The 19,946-nt window shown below is 42.9% G+C and overlaps 1 protein-coding gene across 2 annotated transcripts in view; it reads left to right on the forward strand.

Moving 5' to 3' along the window:
* The window catches only part of ATE1 (arginyltransferase 1), an 85,564-nt gene that overhangs the window by 25,429 nt on the left and 40,189 nt on the right, over positions 1–19,946 (forward strand). For both annotated transcript variants that reach the window (XM_054382185.1, XM_054382186.1), the window contains exons 9-10: positions 3,502–3,683; positions 7,950–8,049. In XM_054382185.1, coding sequence (XP_054238160.1) covers positions 3,502–3,683; positions 7,950–8,049 — 282 coding nt within the window. The remainder of the gene's footprint in view (positions 1–3,501; positions 3,684–7,949; positions 8,050–19,946) is intronic.

Below are 19,946 nucleotides of genomic sequence, written 5' to 3' on the forward strand. Positions count from 1 at the left end.
TGCTAATTGGGGCAATGTGTCATACCAGCTGCTATTAAATATTTACATTTTAATAATGCCTTATAAAATATGAGCAGTCAAATGTGTTCATGGAGTCATTAGGCAGCAGAATGTGAAGACAGAGGTAGAATTAACATGTGATGGAATAGATTGTGTTTTTCTCTCCATTATGTAGTCTGAACATTGGAGAGAAAATTGTTTTCATTATATGGAAACAACCACAAAAATAAGAGCCAAATCCAGGAAACTGGATTTACCTCTTATTTTTGTGGCTGTGTCTATAAATTCAGAATATAATAATTCATTAATGTCAGTTGTTCATTGGAATTAAGTGGATCCATCTGGATTGATTCCAGGGCTGAGGGTGTAATTTTGGATGGGCAAGGTAAGTCCTTTCTGGTGGGGTTTGCTCACCTGATGTCACCTTTACATCACCTTTGACAATAATGGTGCCAGGTGGACATGTCAGGAGTGTGAAATCATGCAACATGCTTCAGGAAAACCTTTCCTATTCTAGACCAGTTTAGCATCAAATTGCCAGGGTGCAGCATGAGGTTCAACAAGAAGAAGTGCAGGGTTCTGCACCTGGGCTGGAACAATCCTGACTATCAATACAGACTGGGGGAGGAGGTGATGGAAAGCAGGCCTGAGGAAAAGGACTTGAGGATGGATGAGAAGCTGGACATGAGCAGGCAGTGTGAGCTTGCAGCCCAGAAGGCCAATGGCAGCCTGGGCTGCATGCTCACACTGCCTGCTCATGTCTGGAGCCCTCAAGGAAGGATATGGACCTGATGGAGAGGGTCCAGAGGAGGGCCAGGGAAATGCTCAGGGGGTTGGAGCACCTCTGCTAACAAGGACAGGCTGAGGGAGCTGGGGGTGTTCAGTCTGAAGAGGAGGAGGATCCAGGGAGACCTAAGAGCAGCCTGCCAGTGCCTGAAGGGGATACAAGAAGAATGGAGAGAGACTGTTTGCAAAGACCTGCAGGGACAGGACAAGGGGCAGTGGCTTCAAACTAGAGCAGAGCAGATTTAGATTGGATGTAGGAACAAGTTCTGCACCGTGAGGGTAACACTGGAACAGGTTTCCCGGGGAGGTGGTTGAGGCTCCTTCCCTGGAGATATTCAAGGTGAGGCTGGAGAGGGCTCTGGGCAACCTGATCTAGTTGAGGATGTCCCTGCTGACTGCAGAGGGGGTTGGACCTTCAGAGGTCCCTTCCAACCCAGACCATTCTATGAGTCTATGAAATCATGGGAGCCAAGTATTTCTTGAGAGAGTGGAGGAAGCACAATACTTAGAAGCATCACAAAGGATTCCATTGTGTGAAAAGTTTTTCTAAGGAGAAGGAAAATGTTACTTTAAAAAAAATTGTGGTTTGCTTAATGTCACGGAGATCCCTGGACAGTTTGCCTGACATCAGCACCATGCTGGTTATGTTTGGTACAGAACACAACCTCTTATGTTCAGGGCATTTCCCTGTAATTGCATTAGTGAAAAAACTGCAGTTCATACTTCACTAGATGTTCCTAACTGATGGTAATGCTTCATTTTGCAGAGGTCTGGTGTGTCACACACAGCCACAGCATTCATTTAACTTCAGAAGATTTTGCTTTGAGTGAAAATCTTTTCCATGTTGGTTTAGACTGTCTCTTTTAACATTCATTAAATCCTGTATGATGAAGTTTTGACAGAGAAAGCAAATCTGGTTTAACTGAAACCTACTTAAGCCAGTCTGCATTCTGTTACCAATCAATCCCTCCTTGGCTTGCAGATAGTTCATTTTTTTTTTTTTTTCTGTCACTGGCTGCACCCTTGTAGCTGAGAAGACAACTTAACCTGTGCTGAGGTAAAGTTAGATGAAATCTCTTGCTTGGCTGGGTCTAAGCTTGAAAGTTTTACTACTGACCATGGGATTTCATTTGGCTCTGTTGAAAAGCTGAGGCTATTGTATGAAACCCTAAGTAAGTGTTGAATCAGTAACCTTTACCTGAATGAGAACAAGCCCAGTTTAACATCTTAGTATCCAAGTCTAATAGCCTTGTGTACTGCAGATTTTGCTCTCAAATGTCTGGTTGTTCCACTTTTACAATATCTGTGGCTCCATAGCCAGGTTTATGCTTTCTAACTGTACAAAAATGCAAATGTTTTATTGCATGCCCTTGATTTTGGGGCTTACTGGTTGGGTAAGTCAGTTGAAATAATTCTTCCTGTGACTGATGTCTTTTGACACATGTGGTACCAATTATAATGACTTCTCCTGCCCATCATCTCTTCAGTCTACGCTACTGTATCAAAATACTTGATTAAACCCACCTCCTGTCCTTGTGATGCAAAACAGTTGGTGAGAGTAGGCAACATTGTCAGATTTATTGAGTGAGAAGCAGCTTTCTGAAGCTCTGGCAGTGCAGAGCAAAACAGGACTAGATGGATAATTAAGTTGAGTGCAGTGGAATTCAGGATTAAAGTAAAGTTTGACGTGGGAGAAAACATGGCATGCCAAAATTGCTTGTGTAATACACTTGAAATTAGGAGACAATTTTCTTCTTTATTTGAAGCATCACTTTCTGGCTCTGGGTCCTTTTCCCTGTCTGGAGACAGACCTGACTGCACATCCAAAACCACAGCACACAACAATAGTGTTTTTGCAGAAGATATTCTGATGTGGGTTGATGGAGAGGGAAGCTCCACAGATTTTGTTACAGCACAGTTTCAGGTTCTTAGATAAAAGATGTTTTGTTGGTCATAAAGAGTAAACTTTATAAAGAGTAAACCTCACACAGGGCAAACTGTTCATTTCTTTTTACAAATGGTCTTCACAAGCAGTTTTTGAAGGGTGTCCCTGCCTGTGACAGGGAGGTTGGATTAGGTGATCTTTGAGGTCTCTTCCAGCCTCAGCCATTCTATGAGTTTTCATGGCTGCTTTGAGAATGAATTTCTATGGCTTCCAATACCTGGGGGGCTTGGGGGAGAGAAATAGCAAGGTTCCTACTGTGACACAAAGTGTTGGAGGAAAGAGATAGCCACAGCCAGCTCAGGGAAGTGCTGGAGAGGGAAATGTCTGTGTTTAACCTTTCTTTGGGCTTCATCTCTTGTTGAAGAGTAAGTCAGTCAAATTTAAAGGGTACTGCAGGATGTGTTTGAATGTAGTAATGTGTTAATAACTTGATGAATCATGTTCTTTTATCATGCCGGTGCTATAAGTGCCAGATGGCAGAGGCTGTGTTTGGGATGTGTGATGCATAGAGTTTGTGGATTATGAGGAGAGTGCAGGTCAAAAATGATACCATGAACTACTGTTGTTTGCCCTGCTTCTCAAATGTTTTTTTTTTTTCCTTTCTCTAGTCATGGAGAGCAGGAGTAACTTCTCACAGTATTTACTCATCATGGAGAGCAGGAGTAATTTCTCAGGGTATTTACCTTTGTGTTAAAAATGATTTCTCACCTAGTTTGTATGCTGAAAGCCTACCTGGCAGACCATTACATCCCTCTTTTGTTTTCACTTAGGCAGAGAATGCACCAGATGGACCAGAATGTGGCTATGGTTCTTTCCACCAGCAGTACTGGCTGGATGGGAAGATAATTGCTGTTGGTGTGATTGATATCCTGCCCTACTGTGTGTCCTCTGTCTATCTGTACTATGATCCAGACTACTCTTTCTTGTCTTTGGGAGTCTACTCCGCACTACGGTAAGAGGATGTTTTTACTACCTGCTTAGACCCAATATCAATTCTCACTATTTGTTTTTAAGCTTAAGCTTTTATTTCCAGTCTAAACTTACACTGGTAACATTATCTCTAGCAAAGTGTTTGTGGTGTGGTTTTTCTTTTTGTGAGTTCTCTACAGCTGCTTGCATTGCAGGTAAATTTTTAATTGCCACCCTTGACTAGGAATGTATCTTTCTAGCTAGCTAAATGCTTTCAAAGATCCCAAAACCACTCAGAAACAAAATACCTACTTTTTATTGCCCCTCAAAGTAATTTAGTATTGCTTGCTTTCAGCAGGAAAAGTGCCCCCCTCCCTTTTTTTCTTTCGAATAGAAATAATTTCTCCCCTGACCTCTTCCTTAGCCCAGTCACCAAATGAAATTAATCACTTTTATAGTTTTGAGCAGATGGAGATCATAAATAACAGAGTACCTAAACCCTGTTGTCTTCTGAATTAGTAGTCTCCTGCTGTACTAGCACTAAGTGTATTTTTCAGTCATGTTAATCTCATTGTCTTTAGAAAGGCTGACTGGGAGAGTAATCCTATGAATTTTAAAGCCTTAAATTAACTATCAGCCTGGTCTTGCAGAACAGTAGGGACAGTGAGTAGTGCTTTTCACTCTGAATGAGAATTGTATGCTAAATTGCCAGTTACTGTTCTTCCATAAGCCATTTTATGATTCCATTACCATTATAAGGAGAACAAAAAGAGTGCAAATACTTGGGCATGTCCATTTGTTCCTTAGCTTTCTTGCTTCTCTGTTTACATGAAGTATTCTGTGATTAATGTAACTCTTGCTGTGGCATCTCCAGAGGTCTCTGTCTAAAACAGAGTCTGAGTTATCATTCTTCTGATGCATTCAGTGAAGCTGGTGATTTATCAAGGGTTAGGGCTGGGCTGGCCACTAAGCAAGTGACAGACGCTCTCTATTAACCAAAGGGCAGAGAAAGGGAGATCAGATCATAGAATTGTTAGGGTTGGAAGGGACCTCAAGGATCAGCCAGTTCCAACCCCCCTGCCATGGGCAGGGACACCTCACACTACAGCAGGTTGCTCACAGCCACATCCAGCCTGGCTGCAAAAACCTCCAGGGATGAGGCTTCCACCACCTCCCTGGGCAACCTGTGCCAGTGTCTCACCACCTTCATGGGGAAGAAGTTCTTCCTAACATCCAATCTGAATCATCTTCAAATCATTGAAGAGAATTAGTTCTGTTCTGGCTTAAAGCAGGACACAACCTTATAAAATTAATCAGAATTTTAAAATGTAGGAAAAAAAGTTGCAACGTCTGTGATTTTAGAATTGATTCTTTTTTCTGTCTATTACTGGTCTAGATTTGTAGACATTGTATTTCATATGCTAGATACTTCAGATTAGGCTGATTATTTTTTTTCCATGCAAGATGAGCATGTAGCTTAAAACACTGGGTCCTTCTCAGAGGTGTTTGTTAGTATTTGTATGGATGGCATTATTGTGTGCAATTGACACAATCCATACTTCTGAATTCTTGAAATGATTTAGAATTTTCTCCACAATAAATATCAAACTTGGTAGGTACAACCCGTGTGTGTGGCTCCACTAGTGAAAAAAACAGCTTATAAATTCTGCAGCACTCAAGGCAAGAAAAATGAGTTCCTAACAGTCTTAGAGGGAGCCAACCTTCTTCGTTCAAAAATAGGAAAAAAAATAAAAACCTTGAGAAGTAGGAGGGCTTTAGGAAGTTGCAAAGGAATCTGATACCTTCAAAGCTGTTGCCAATTTTACTGAGGAGGCTAAACTGCATTGCAGTGCTGTCACTTCCACTTTATGCTACTTGGAGAATTTTTGCTGCTGAATTGTAGAAAGGATGGGATTTGAAGATCACGTGAAATATGTAGGCATGTAAGTGAAGACTGAGGGGAGAAGCAGCTACTTGTGAAGGATCCAAGTACTATCCAAGTGAAAAATTGCTCAAGAACTGTTGAGTGATTCTCATTCTTGCTTGCAGGGAAACATTAAACCTTCCCACTACAGCCTCAACTCATGGATAGCAGGCAGGCACAGGATTCATAACCTCTGTTTGAGAGGAGGACAAATAGCTGAGTTGATTTTGGGATTGGATTATGTAGCACTGAAATACAAAGTGTGAGTTTTGTATTGATGCAATGAGTACAAGTCACCAGCTGCCTGCTCTTGCCCAGCCATTGCAACTCTTTTGAGCTAATGTCTCATAACTGAAAGCTTTGCTGAAAGGTAATTGCAAGTCTGCAGTCCCTTTTCCACAGGAAACAATTACAGAGTCACCGAATCAGCCAGGCTGGAAGAGACCTCCAAGATCATCAAGTCCAACTGATCACCCAGTCCTATCTAAACAACCAGACCATGGCACCAAGTGTCTCATTCAGGCTTTTCTTAAACACTTCCAGGGATATTGACCTCCCTGGGCAGCCCATCCCAAAGGGCAATCTCTCTGTCTGTGAAGAACTTCTTTCTAAGATCAAGCCTAAACTTCCCCCTGCACAGCTTGAGGCTGTGTCCTCTTGTTTTGAATTCTAACAAAGAAGCATCACAAGAAAAATTTGGCTGGAGAGAAAGCAGGTGGCTGTGTGTTGTGCCATAGAGTGACTGCTCAGTGCTGTGCTCCTGGTGTAAACAGATGGAGTTGGAGGATTCTGTTGGGTCATATCACAGCACACTGTCCTGAAAAGCAGGAGGAGAAGGATATTTTGGCACCCCTCAAATAAAACCTTGCCTAGAGTGGGGTTGGCTGAATAGGTCAATGAAAGATAGGGCAAGAACTTGTGTTGAGGATCCTTACCTGGGACATTTCAGTGTAGTACAGGTTAGGACACTGGCTTTTGTTCTAAGCAAGCTAGCTTTGCTAGCACATGCACGCTCTTGCCCATGGTGAGGCTTGCTGCTGGAGCCCGTTTTTTACCTCATTACATTATGGTTTATTTATTTCACTTTCTGTTCACTTTGAGTTTTTGTTTTGTCCCATCAAGGAGTCTAGCCCAATTGGAAAGGGTGTTTAAATAAGAGATTTTTGAAATGCAAAGATAATAGTGCTTTGGGGTTTTTTTTCCTCCTTGTAGTGTTCCAGGTTTTTAAGGTATTTTAATCATGTGCAGGATAATCTGCATGCAATGGTAAAGTTATTTAACTTCATGCCACGTCTCAGAGATGATGTATATGAAGCTCATATTTGCATGTTTGATCATTATATTTGATGATCCTTGAGGTCCCTTCCAACACTGACAATTCTATGATTCTATGTTTTTGGTAACATGTGAATCTCACTTCTGGAATTTGTTCCATTTCCCTGTATTTTAAATTATGGAGTAGTTTCTTTCCAGACATCCTCTTTGAATGATTCTTTATAGATACAGATTTCTAACACACTGGTGATGGCCTCAGCAAACTACATGCAACTGAAATGTTTGGGTTTCAGCACATTCAAACATCTTATTACTAAAAGTATTAAGTGATAAAACAACCCCAGTGTTGTATGTGCTTCCTATATGCATGTGCAGAAATCTTCTTATCCTGTCAGCACTGCAAATGAGAACCAGCATCTATGTTTTATCAAATTGTTACAGAGCTGAACAGCAAGGTTGCAAGAGGTGTAAAAATGAGCCTTGCAGTGGAAACCCTGGCTGAAACTTGGGCATTATATTACTGCCAGACTTAATTTAGACTACATTGACACTTCTCTTTCAGAATAAATGAGAAAAATCATAGAGTCAGCTATGGAATTAGGTGCAAAGTGCCTTTTGTTGACTACAGATGGATGTTTTTACAGTCTAGAATGGAAATTTGCTAGAATGCAAATCATAGAACAACAAAGAGGCTGATCCTTGAAGCTTGTTTTTTAAAAGTACTCTGATCTTTCCCTGAGCCATGTTCCTGTGTCTGTGTGCCATGGCTGGGCCAGGTTTCTGTAGCATTCCAGTGAGCAGGAATATTAACAAGAAATCTGTTAGAGACTCTTGCTCACTTCTGTTTGTGTTTGAAGTCAGGACAAAGTGCAAAATGAAAGTATTTTTAAGTCTGACTTGGTGTTCTGCATTTCTTTTTATTAAGCTTTAATTTTTCATGTTATTGTCTTTGGGGTCTTTTTAAGCCCGAATTTTGAGTTTATTATCTTCATTTTTTGATAGAATTCTAGTGATTTAAATAAGTTAAGAGCCCAGGTAACTGTAAAATGTGAAGGGGTAAAATGAATGTAAGGATTGTATTCAAAAGCAATTTGTCTTTCCTTTTCACAGGGAAGTTGCTTTTACTAGGCAACTTCATGAGAAAGCTCCTGAGCTGTGTTTTTATTATATGGGTTTCTACATCCATTCGTGCCCCAAAATGAGATACAAGGTAAAGTGTTCTTTCACTTATTTCCACAGTGTACTATTAATCAAAGCATTTGACAGTGCTCACAGTAATATCATCTTTTTTAATTGTCGTTTTGGATTTAAATGTAGCCTTTATATGGTTAAATTTGAATGTTAGTTACTATTTGACTTGGCTTAGGGTTATTTTTTTTTAAATTTAAATTTAGCTGCATGTGGTATTTATTACAAGTTGGCTTAGAAGCAGTTCACAGGGAGAGGTTCTCAAGGCTGTCAGATGATAGTTTGTCATTTGGTTACCTGACTATCTCATGTTTACAGTATAGTTTCCAACAGACTACAATTTTCCCTTTTTTAGGTTTGTGTGTTTGTGGATCTGTTGCTCAGTGACTATAGGCAGCGATAAGACCCTCCATGGTCTTGGCTGCACTTGGGTTTTGCTGCTTTGTTTTTTCTTGTTAGAGTTAGGGGACTTGCTCAGCTGCTGAAACCAATGAGGAGCTGCCTTAGCAACAATTTAAAGCCAGGTAGCAGGTTGCTGAAGACAGGATCAGAGAAGCCAAAGAATGTTCGGAACACCCAAGCTGTCACCAAACCTCCTTTGCAAGCCCTGTTGCCTTGACCTCAGTTAAAACTGGGGTGCCTAAGGGTGTCTCCCTCCTGTGTTTGTTGGCTCTTGTGACTGTGGGACCTTTTCTTTGCAAATGTGTCACTGCTTTTTGAATAATCTGATGCAATTCCAGGGTACTGAACACTGACAGACCTTTGCACATAACCAAATCTATCTGTTAATAATGTGGAAAGATGACACAGCTCATGGAATCTGGAGTAAGAGCTGCAGTGATTTCTTTTTTATTCTTCAGGGTGTTAAACATCTGCAGTGTTTTCAACTAGTTCTCAAATAGGTAAAAAATTGTGAGGCTCATCAAAGTGATGAGTGTGAAGGAAAAAGCATCCTGGGTTGCAGCAAGAGAAGTGTGGCCAGCAGGGCCAGGAAGGTGATTCTCCCCCTCTGCTCCACTCTGCTGAGACCCCACCTGGAGCTCTGTGTCCAGTTGTGGAGCCTTTGTTCCAGGAAGGATCTGGAGGTGCTGGAAGGTGTCCAGAGAAGGGCCATGAGAATGAGCAGAGGGCTGGAGCTGCTCTGCTATGTGAAGACTTGAGAGAGTTGAGGTTGTTCAGTCTGGAGAAGACAGGGCTCCCAGAAGACCTTCTTGTGGCCTCCCAGTATCTGAAGAGGGCTACAAGAAAGCTGGGGAGGGACATTTTAGGGTGTCAGGGACTGATACGACTGGGGGGAATGGAACAAAACTAGAAGTGGGGAAATTCAGATTGGATGTTAGCAAGAAGTTCTTCCCCATGAGGGTGGTGAGACACTGGCAGAGGTTGCCCAGGGAGGTGGTGGAAGCCTCATCCCTGGAGGTTTTTGCAGCCAGGCTAGATGTGGCTGTGAGCAACCTGCTGTAGTGTGAGGTGTCCCTGCCCATGGCAGGGGGTTGGAACTGGCTGATCCTTGAAGTCCTTTCCAACGCTAACAATTCTATGATTCTATGATTCAGCTTTTTGTGTATAGAATTTGTGTACAGAATCAAAAAGGCTGGAAGAGACCTCAAAGATCATCGAGTCCAACCTGTCACACTAAACCTCATGACTATCTAAACCATGGCACCAAGTGCCACGTCCAATCCCCTCTTGAACACCTCCAGGGATGGTGACTCCACCACCTCCCTGAGCAGCACATTCCAATGGCCAACCACTCTCTCTGTGAAGAACTTTCTCCTCACCTCCAGCCTAAACCTCCCCTGGCGCAGCTTGAGACTGTGTCCTCTTGTTCTGGTGCTGGTTGCCTGGGAGAAGAGACCAACCCCCTCCTGGCTACAACCTCCCTTCAGGTAGTTGTAGACGGCAATGAGGTCTCCCCTGAGCCTCCTCTTCTCCAGGCTAAACAGTCCCAGCTCCCTCAGCCTCTCCTCATAGGGCTTGTGCTCAAGGCCTCTCCCCAGCCTCGTTGCCCTTCTCTGGACATGCTCCAGCAATTCAACATCTTTCCTAAACTGAGGGGCCCAGAACTGGACACAGTACTCAAGGTGTGGCCTAACCAGTGCTGTGTACAGGGGTACAATGACCTCCCTGCTCCTGCTGGCCACACTATTCCTGATGCAGGCCAGGATGCCATTGGCACCTGGGCACACTGCTGGCTCATGTTCAGCTGCTGTCAACCAGTACCCCCAGGTCCCTTTCCACCTGGCTGCTCTCCAGCCACTCTGACCCCAGCCTGTAGCTCTGCATGGGGTTGTTGTGGCCGAAGTGCAGCACCTGGCACTTGGATTTGTTGAATGTCATCCTGTTGGACTCTGCCCATCTGTCCAGCCTGTCAAGGTCCCTCTGCAGAGCCCTTCTACCTTCTAACAGATCAACACCTGCTCCCAGCTTGGTGTCATCTGCAAATTTATTGATGATGGACTCAATCCCCTCATCCAGGACATCAATAAAGATATTGAACAGGATGGGGCCCAGCACTGATCCCTGGGGGACACCACCAGTGACAGGCTGCCAGCTGGATGTGGCACCATTCACCACCACTCTCTGGGCTCTGCCCTCCAGCCAGTTCCTAACCCAGCACAGAGTGCTGCTGTCCAAGCCATGGGCTGCCAGTTTGGCCAGGAGTTTGCTGTGGGGGACAGTGTCAAAGGCCTTGCTGAAGTCCAGGTAGACTACATCCACAGCCTTTCCTACGTCCACCAGGCTGTCACCTGATCATAGAAGGAGATCAGGTTGGTGAGGCAGGACCTGCCCTTCCTAAATCCATGTTGGCTGGGCCTGATTCCTTGGCAATCCTTCAGGTGCGCAGTGATTGCCCCCAAGACAATCTGCTCCATGATTTTCCCTGGCACTGAAGTCAGGCTGACAGGCCTGTAGTTCCCAGGTTTTTCTGTCCGTCCCTTCTTGTGGATGGGCGTCACATTGGCCAGTTTCCAGTCTTCTGGGACCTCTCCAGTGAGCCAGGACTGGTGGAAAATGATGGAGAGAGGCTTGGCCAGCTCATCTGCCAGCTCTTTCAGCACCCTAGGATGAATCCCATCAGGTCCCATGGACTTGTGAATATCCAAGTGACTCAACAAGTCTCGAACTAATTCCACATGGATTTCAGGAGTACAACACTGCTCCTTGACCCCATCGACCAGCTCAGGAGGCCAGTTATCCTGAAGTCCTCCTGCCTTACTGTTGAAAATGGAGGCAAAGAAGGTATTTAGAATCTCAGCCTTCTCCTCATCCTTAGTTACAATGTTACCCTCCATGTCCAATAAAGAGTGGAGGCTCCTCTTGCCCCTCTTTTTAGCATTAATATATTTATAAAAATGCTTTTTGTTGTCCTTCACGGAAGCGGCCAGTTTAATTTCTAACTGTGTTTTTGCCTCTCTAATTTTTCTTCTACATGATCTAGCAACATCCTTAAACATGTCCTTAGTTGCCTCCCCCCCTTTCCAAAGGCGATAAACCCTCTTTTTTTCCCTTAAATCCTTCAGGAGCTGCTTGCTCATCCAGGCCGGTCGTCTTCCCCGCCGGCTTGTCTTATGGCATGTGGGAACTGCCAGTTCCTGTGCCTTTAGGAGCTCCTGTTGGAAGTAGGTCCAACCATCCCGGACCCTTTGTTGTGGCCTACACTACAGGTGACCATGAGAATTCAGCCTTCTAAAAATAAGAAATCCCTCCCTTTCTTTTTGTTAGAAGGTATTTGGCTGCCCTTCTTCTCCCTTACTACTTTGAGTTTATTATCTGTATCTGCTGGCCAAACAAATTGAATGAATTTGAGGGAAGAAAGTCACAGAATCACACGTTGCAGACTTTGCTTTGTTCCAGTATAATTGAGATGTTAGAGGCTCCCTTCCCTTAATATTATTAGTGTGGAAGAATGACAGGTTGTAGGTAACTGTTGTTAAACTGTCAAGTAAGCAAATTAAATACAGAAGAGGAAGGAGCTGAAGAGCTAACCAGTGTTTTGTTTTCATTTTTTTATTCTCTGCTGCTAATTTTCATGGCTAATTGTTTGTCCCAGGATGTTTGGAAGTGGTGGCTGGGGACAGCATCACAGCAATGTCTTAGTAAGAACAGATGCATGCTAGATATATTTACAGTGAAGTCACAGGCTTTTGGAAATGTTGGATGTTTTCCTTCTTCTAGTCACAGGTTGTGAACAGAGGAAATGCCTGAGCTGACATTTCTGTTTGATATTTTTGATGGAAACACAGAACTGTAGGTTTGTACTGTGCAGCTGTCTCCCTTCCTGCTGACTGAGGAGGGATAGCTGATGAACTGGGTGATATATATGCATATATATATATATATATATATATATAGATATATAGATATATAAGGAGCAGTGACTCCATGATGTTGATTTAAGGAGTTTGACACTTTGCATGGAGTGAAACTCAGTCTTGTGTACAAGATGTGGCTGGAGTAATTGGGGATCTGTGCAGTGAACTGTTATACTGCAGGCCAGGGCTGCATTAATGCTGTGCACATGAGGATGTGGCTGGGTGGGTTGGTTTAAATATACATGACTGCTGGACTGGAGGCCTAGATATCCAACAGCAGGCCTTGCAGCGTTGCTCTGCAGGGGTACTGCCTTGGAATGCCAACTGTAGAGCTCTCTTCTTGATTCTGACTTGTGGTTGTAACACAAGAGTCAAACATTACTCCTTAAAGCATTGCTGAGAGGTGATCCTATGTGCAAACATCTGGGCTGGATGTAGGAGCAGTTCCCCCCTTCTGCATCAGATCACAGAATCACAGACTGGTTTGGGCTGGCAAGGACCTTTAAAGGTCATCTAGCCCAACCCCCCTGCAGTCTGCAGGGACATACCCAACTAGAGCAGGTTGCTCAGAGCCCTGTCCTGCCTGACCTAGAATGTTTGCAGGGCTGGGGCATCTACCACCTATCTGGGCAACCTGGGCCAGGGTTTCAACACTTGAATTGTAAAAAATGTCTTCCTTAGTCCTGCTCTAAGAGTACCTCTTTTTAGGTTAAAGCTTTTATTTTATCCCCTTTGTGCTGTCACAACAGGCAGGGCTAAAAAATCTGTCCCCATCTTCCTTTTAATCCCCCTTTAAGTACTGAAAGGCTACCCTAAGGGCTCCCTGAAGCCTTCTCTTCACCAAGCTGAACAACTGCAACTCTCTCATCCTGGCCTCACAGCAGAAAGTGTTCAAGCTCTCTGATAACTGTTCTGGCTTCCTCTGGACCTGCTCCAACAGGGTCACATCTTTCCTGTGCTGGGAAAGCCAGAGCTGGACACAGCACTGCAGGAGGGATCTCAATAGTGATCCAGGTGGTGCCTTTTGTTCTGTTGTGTGCTCTAAGGAGGTCCAAGGGATCCAGAGAAGATTTTGTTGAAGTATTTTGTTTGTTTGTTTTTGATAAGACTGCTAAGATGCTTGTTCTGTTCATTAGGCAGTTCTTAAAATACTTTCTATGTCTTTGTCCTAAAAGGTTTCTTTGAGGAGTCACCTTTGATATGACCAGAAGGTCACTCCAGCTGCCTGCAGCACAACTGCACTGTGCAGCTGCTGAGCATTTTTAGCCACTTCTGAGCAGGTCAGGGGCTGAACTGGCAGAGATCGTGCTGGTAGAGGTCAGTGTGTGGCCTTTCCACCTTAAGAGTTGGGTTTCCACAAATGATAACAATTGCGTGTAGTGCAGTGGAATCCCTGGAAGAAGATCTTAAAGTCAGGATTCTGGTAGCTCAGTAACAGAGTTGAGGAATTCTGGATTTTAAGACAGGAAGGTAAAAGGTTAAAGAATATCAGCAACCCCATGGATTGGGCCTAATTACAAAAGTCCTTGAAAACAAAGGTTGCTTTTGACTCATCTTTCCCTTCCTTTTCCCAAACAGCTTAGGTTTGTTTGCAAAGTCGTTTTCACACAGGGCAGTACTGGTGAGGTTACTTAGGCTGGGGGAAGGGAATATGTTGCAATATTAAGCTGGGTTTTAGTTCCCAGCTTCTCTTAGATTTGTTCCCATGCATATTTATGTTCTGGTAAAATAAAATCTACATTAAATTGAGACAAAAGGATTTCTGTAGTCCTTTTAGCTATGTTAATACGGAAAACCCCTCTGGAAAACCTTAATCAATGGCTTTGTTCCATTATTTTTTTTTTCAGGGTAGGTTGGGGTAGGACAAGATTAAAATGGTTCTTCAGAGAAATTAATGACCTTGTGGTAAAACCTCTCAGCCTCTGTTAGATGTGGTGGTTCCTATGTTGGAAAATAGTCTCCTGGAGATTCTTCCAGGACTCCTAAGATGCAAAGTCTTCTTCATAATGCACTTAGTCTGGGATAAAGGAAGTATTTTACTTTTAGGATGATGTTGGTCTCAGGCTTGCTTATTTTGTTTAAGAACTGTACTTTGGAATGCTTTTCAGCTAAAGCTCCTTGTTTACAAACCTCTTTATTGAGTTACAAAAATAAAGGAACCAATCTTAGCAAACAGCTGTAATAGAGAGCTCTTGAGAGCATCCTGGATTTATTTGGCCCACTTTACTAATATTCTGTCTGTTTCAGCCCACATCTTTCCAAGTTAAAAATTTTACTCCATGGCTCTGTTACTAAATTCCCATTTTCCAGTCACTGCTGAACTCTTTGAGACCCTTTCTGTTCTTTCCATCAGAGTCTTTCTTGTGGAGGGTGGCACTGATTTTGGGGTTGTACTTCTGGTGCACTTGCTGCTGTGTATTTGCCATTCAAACCTCTGCTGACCTTGCACCAAGTTCTCTTCTGAGGTCTTGTACTGGAAGGGATTTGGTGGTGATGTTTTCTATGTGAGTTTCTGGGTTTTCTGAGGTTTCTTCAGTGTCAGTATTTGCATGCAAAGACAGCAGCTGGAGTAGTTAATGGTCACTTGTTTTGGTCGGTGCTCTGCTTTCCCTGGAGCCTCTCTGAGCTTGTAAATAAGTACCGTGGGCTTTGAAATGGGTAGCAAATTTTGTGTCTTCTTGCTGTGTTCTCTCTGTGTCCTGTTTGAAGACCATTCTGTGATGTGAAGAGGTGTTTTGACTGAAATCTTTATCCAGACTTGTACACAGGCCAAAGTAAATGGAATTATTTCAAACAGTCTCCTTTGGTATCAAGGCATGGCCAGACTTCAGATAGATGGAATACTAGAAGGGCTCTGAAATGTCAGGAAAGAAACAAAAGGCTGGTTCAACTGTGATTAATCATTCCTGAACTAAATACCTCGGACTGGCAGTGCTCATAAGTGGTGCCCCTGGAATTTTATGGCACTTGAGAGCCAATTCCTTTGGCTGCTTTCAGGAATTTCAGCAGCACTCCTGCAGCAGTGAAATGCATCTGGTGGTAGCCTGGAATTCCACATCCATGGGATCCACAAAGGTCTGGCTCATCCTTGCTTGCCCTGACTCTTAGGCTGTTTCTGACCACGGAATTTAGTTAAACTTTCCAGAAAGTTTGGATTTGCTGTGTGAGCTGAAATGTGTGAGGGAAAAAGACTTTCTGTGACATCACTTCTGTGCTCCTCTTTGGTTTGGGTGTACAAACATAGTTGTGTTTCTGCACTGGGCAGTAAACAGCCGTGTGAAGTGCAGCACTAGCTCCACCCAAAGAGAAATGGTGGTTTTATTTAGCATCTCTTGCAGTTGCTACCAGCTGTCAGCCTGCTGTCCTCACTGGTGTTGCTATTTACTCTCAGCTTGTCATCTTTTCCCATTATCAGAGTAGTTGGGAGGACTGCAGTTACTCTACTCAAGTCTGTTAGCACTCTGTACTAGTGGCTTTTCCAGGATCACTTTTGTCAGTTTGTTGGAACTGATAGACATTCAAATTAGTGCAAAACAGTTTCATTTTTATAAAGCAGCTCATAAATAGTCAACTAAATGTTCTGAAAAACTCAATGCCAAATTGTTGCTTGAAAATGCCATTTGCTGAAATATCTTGGTTGAAAAACAATTCTCTAAGAAAGCAACGAAAGTTATTGCAACACAGGGAGGTTTTGGAAGGCTGTTCAACAGCAAAACAGTCAAGACAAAACTGTCCAATAATAAGAAAGCTCTGAAAATTGTAAGTTACAGAAGTGAGGGGGACATCTCTTTTCATCTGTCTTGTTAACATCACTCTTTTAACTCCCCTTCCCCTTGCCCCTTCCCCTTCCCCACATTAGCATCAGGAGTTGAATTGAACATTGGTTTCTCCAGAGCTCTAAGCTTATTCCCTGTGTTCCTTCTGATGGTTTGGGTGTCTGACTGAGGGGGGAAAGCCTCCTCTAAATGCTATTGGGAGTTCTGGCATTAGAACCCAAAGGGATTTTGAGAAGTCTTTTAAATGTCTGGCCAAAACTTCCCAAAGTCTTTGGGGTGATTGGCTCTAAGTGTACCCTTCTGAAAGTCAAATTACTTTAATACTCCTCAAGTTGTAACTAGCACAAAAGGTCCTTCTCTCTCTCTCTGTACATTTTATCAGATGTGTTTTGACTGGCTGCTTTTTGCATCTGATAAGTCCTGTGCAGTATCCAATTTCCCTCACAGCTTTCCTGCTCCCCACAATCTTATTTTTTTTTTATTTTTAACTTTTATTCCTTCTTTCCTTTCTTCCATAACAGCTTTCTCCTTCCACCTTGCATTGTCTGGAAGACTCTTACTAACTCCTTATGGCCCACACTGAGTCAGTGAAGCTGAATGTGTTGGAATAAACCAAGTATGTGAGAGCGTGGGGCAGAACAAAAAGTACCATAGGTGAAAAATTCTTAGTTGTTTAGTTCTTGATGTAGTGCTAGTGATAAATGCTTGCAAGTATTTCATATTTACTTTGAACAGCATCTTACCAAGTGTTTGAGGCCACTTCTTAGGCTGCTTTTGTTTTTCTGGTATTTCTAGTTGGGTTGTGAGAACTGCCTTGTTCTGAGGATCAAAAAGCAGGAATAAGGAGATGTGCCACTCTGGATGGCCAACAGCCATTGCTGAATGCTGACAGTGGACTTCCACTGCAAAGAGAATTACTAAAAGCAGAATATCAGCTCCCATGTTGTTTTCATAGCATGTGAAGAAACTGACTGCAATTAATTGTTTTTGTTTTCCTAGGCTACTGGTTTATACTGTAACTGATAAATTATAGCAGTTTTCCCTCAGTGCAAGTGATGAAGCTGTGCTGAATTTCACACAGCATTTTCAGGGTTAAAACCAGTTAGAATCCCATTTTTTCTGTTGGAAACAAACACAGATCCCAGCCATGTATATTTTTTCCCCCTTTATTTTTCCTATTAAAATATTTGCAGTCAGGACTTAATGTTTTTGTCAGTTAGAACTCCCTTGTGAAAAATGTGAACATGTCCCCAGGGCTTTCTTTTTCTAATTTTGGAAATGTGGTTTTGTTTTTTTGTTGGGTGTTGGTTTTTTTTTTTCAGTTGTTTACTTGAAGTTTGAGATGATTGAAGTGCAGCAGAACAGAAGTGCAAATAATATGTGTATTTATGCCTGCTTGCATTATTGTTAGACTTTTATCAGGGTAGAAAGAAATGTCTGTTGTGTAGATCATAGAATCACAGAACTGTCAGGGTTGGAAGGGACCTCAAGGATCAGCCAGTTTCAACCCGCCTGCCATGGCCAGGGACACCTCACACTGGATCAGGTTGCTCACAGCCACATCCAGCCTGGCTGCAAAAACCTCCAGGGATGAGGCTTCCACCACCTCCCTGGGCAACCTCTTCCAGTGTCTCACCACCCTCATGGGGAAGAACTTCTTCCTAACATCCAATCTGAATCTCCCCACTTCTAGTTTTGTTCCATTCCCCCCAGTCCTATCACTCCCTGACACCCTAAAAAGTCCCTCCTCAGCTTTCTTGTAGCCCCCTTCAGATACTGGAAGACCACAGTAAGGTCTCCTCAGAGCCTTCTCTTCTCCAGACTGAACAACCCCAACTCTCTCAGTCTGTCTCCCGTGGAGACAGGTCCAGGTAAAAGATGTCAGTTGCTCAATCTTCATATATTAATGATCTCAGCTCTCTTCTGAAGGGACCAAGTCTCTTTCTCATTACTGTACTGCCCCTTGAGAAAATAAATATGTCTGAAAGCAGAAATTTTGGGGTGTATGGTGTACAAACTTTGAAGCAATTGTATCTGAAAGTAATTTCCTAAGTGATATTGCATTTGTGAGATGTGCCTTTTAGCTTTTGATTTGTTGTGTCTTTGATTACAAAACAAATTTTCTCAAGTTGAGTAAACGTTGTGTTTTTTTCAGTGCTTTGATTCTCTGTACTGGAGAAATAAATATTCTTGAACAGGAGTAGATTCTCTTAAAACTCTCCCATTTGTTATGGTCTGTATGAGGCAAGGATCAGATAATGTTGTTTTCATGTAGCCTTTAAAAAAAACCCCAAAGATCTCTCTACCAACCAAACCAAATCGCCCTTCAAAGAACCAGTTCCCATATAGGTTATCTCAGGTGAATGTTCCAAGTCCTACATGATGTCTTTTAAGCAATTCCAAATGTGAAGTTATTTAAATATCAGGCTTGAATATTGATGTACTGATTTACATAGTGATAATTTTGATGCTGCTAATGATTTTAATATCTGTCAGTAAAGATTCTTTATTCTGTGTACAGCAGGGATATGTTTGCGCATAAGGAGATGTTTATTCATCATAGAATCACAGAATGGTTTGGGTTGAAAGGGACCTCCAAAGGTCATCCAGTCCAACCCCTCTGCAGTCAGCAGGGACATCCTCAACTAGATCAGGTTGCCCAGAGCCCTGCTGAGCCTCACCTTGAATATCTCCATGGATGGGGTCCCAGCCACCTCCTTGGGCAACCTGTTCCAGTGTTCCACCACCCTCATGATGCAGAACTTGTTCCTCACAGTTCAGATGATCTGAAGAATAAATGTAGAAGTGTGATAGAGATGATAGTAACTACTTACTTACGCACATCAGCAGGGATAAGTTCTGCACAGTTTAGTTGTTACTGGAATTTTATTAATTTAAGATCACTTCCCTGTAGTGTTCCTTTAATAAATATTAATTTTTTTAAAATGTGTGTGAAACCCAAGTAAATCTAACCTCAATTTCATACAAGCACAAGGACAAGAAATATAGTTTGTTAAAGGATAATCCAGTTCTGCCCTGGTGGCTGTTTTCAGAATTATTAGAAGTAGCTTTGCCTATCTCTGTCAGAAAGAGCTACTAAAAAGATGTATTCAGGATCATGTTAATAAACCTGAGGCAAACCATCTTCTGAATGGTAATAGCTGGTAGGAATTTATCATGCCTAATTCATGACTCTGCAGAGTCATAAATTCACTGCTTATTGCTGACTTGTACTAAATCTTACTTGAAGGCTGATTTGGGGGCTCCATAGCAACCATTAGCAATTAAAGTGAGAACTGTAAAACTGTGAAATATATCCCCAAAAGAGATGTGGGGTTGGTTGGTTGGGGTTTGTGGAGGGGGGAATTACATGCTTCACAACTCAAGTGTCTTTAGTTTTTCTCCTTCGTCTGAGGGATGAGGAGGTCACAATTCATGGGTCAGAATTTTCCAATGAAAGGTCAGTCTGGAGAAGAGAAGACTCTGAGGAGACCTTCTTGTGGCCTTCCAGTATCTGAAGGGGGCTACAAGAAAGCTGGGGAGGGACTTTTTAGGGTGTCAGGGAGTGATAGGGCTGGGGGGAATGGAGCAAAACTAGAAATGGGTAGATTCAGATTGGATGTTAGGAAGAAGTTTTCCACCATGAGAGTGGTGAGAGACTGGCACAGGTTGCCCAGGGGGGTGGTGGAAGCCTCATCCCTGGAGGTTTTTGCAGCCAGGCTGGATGTGGCTGTGAGCAACCTCCTGTGGTGTGAGGTGTCCCTGCCCATGGCAGGGGGTTGGAACTGGCTGATCCTTGAGGTCCCTTCCAACCCTAACCCTTCTAT

The sequence above is a fragment of the Indicator indicator genome, chromosome 7, assembly GCF_027791375.1.
Source record: "Indicator indicator isolate 239-I01 chromosome 7, UM_Iind_1.1, whole genome shotgun sequence".
Taxonomy (NCBI): Eukaryota; Metazoa; Chordata; class Aves; order Piciformes; family Indicatoridae; genus Indicator; species Indicator indicator.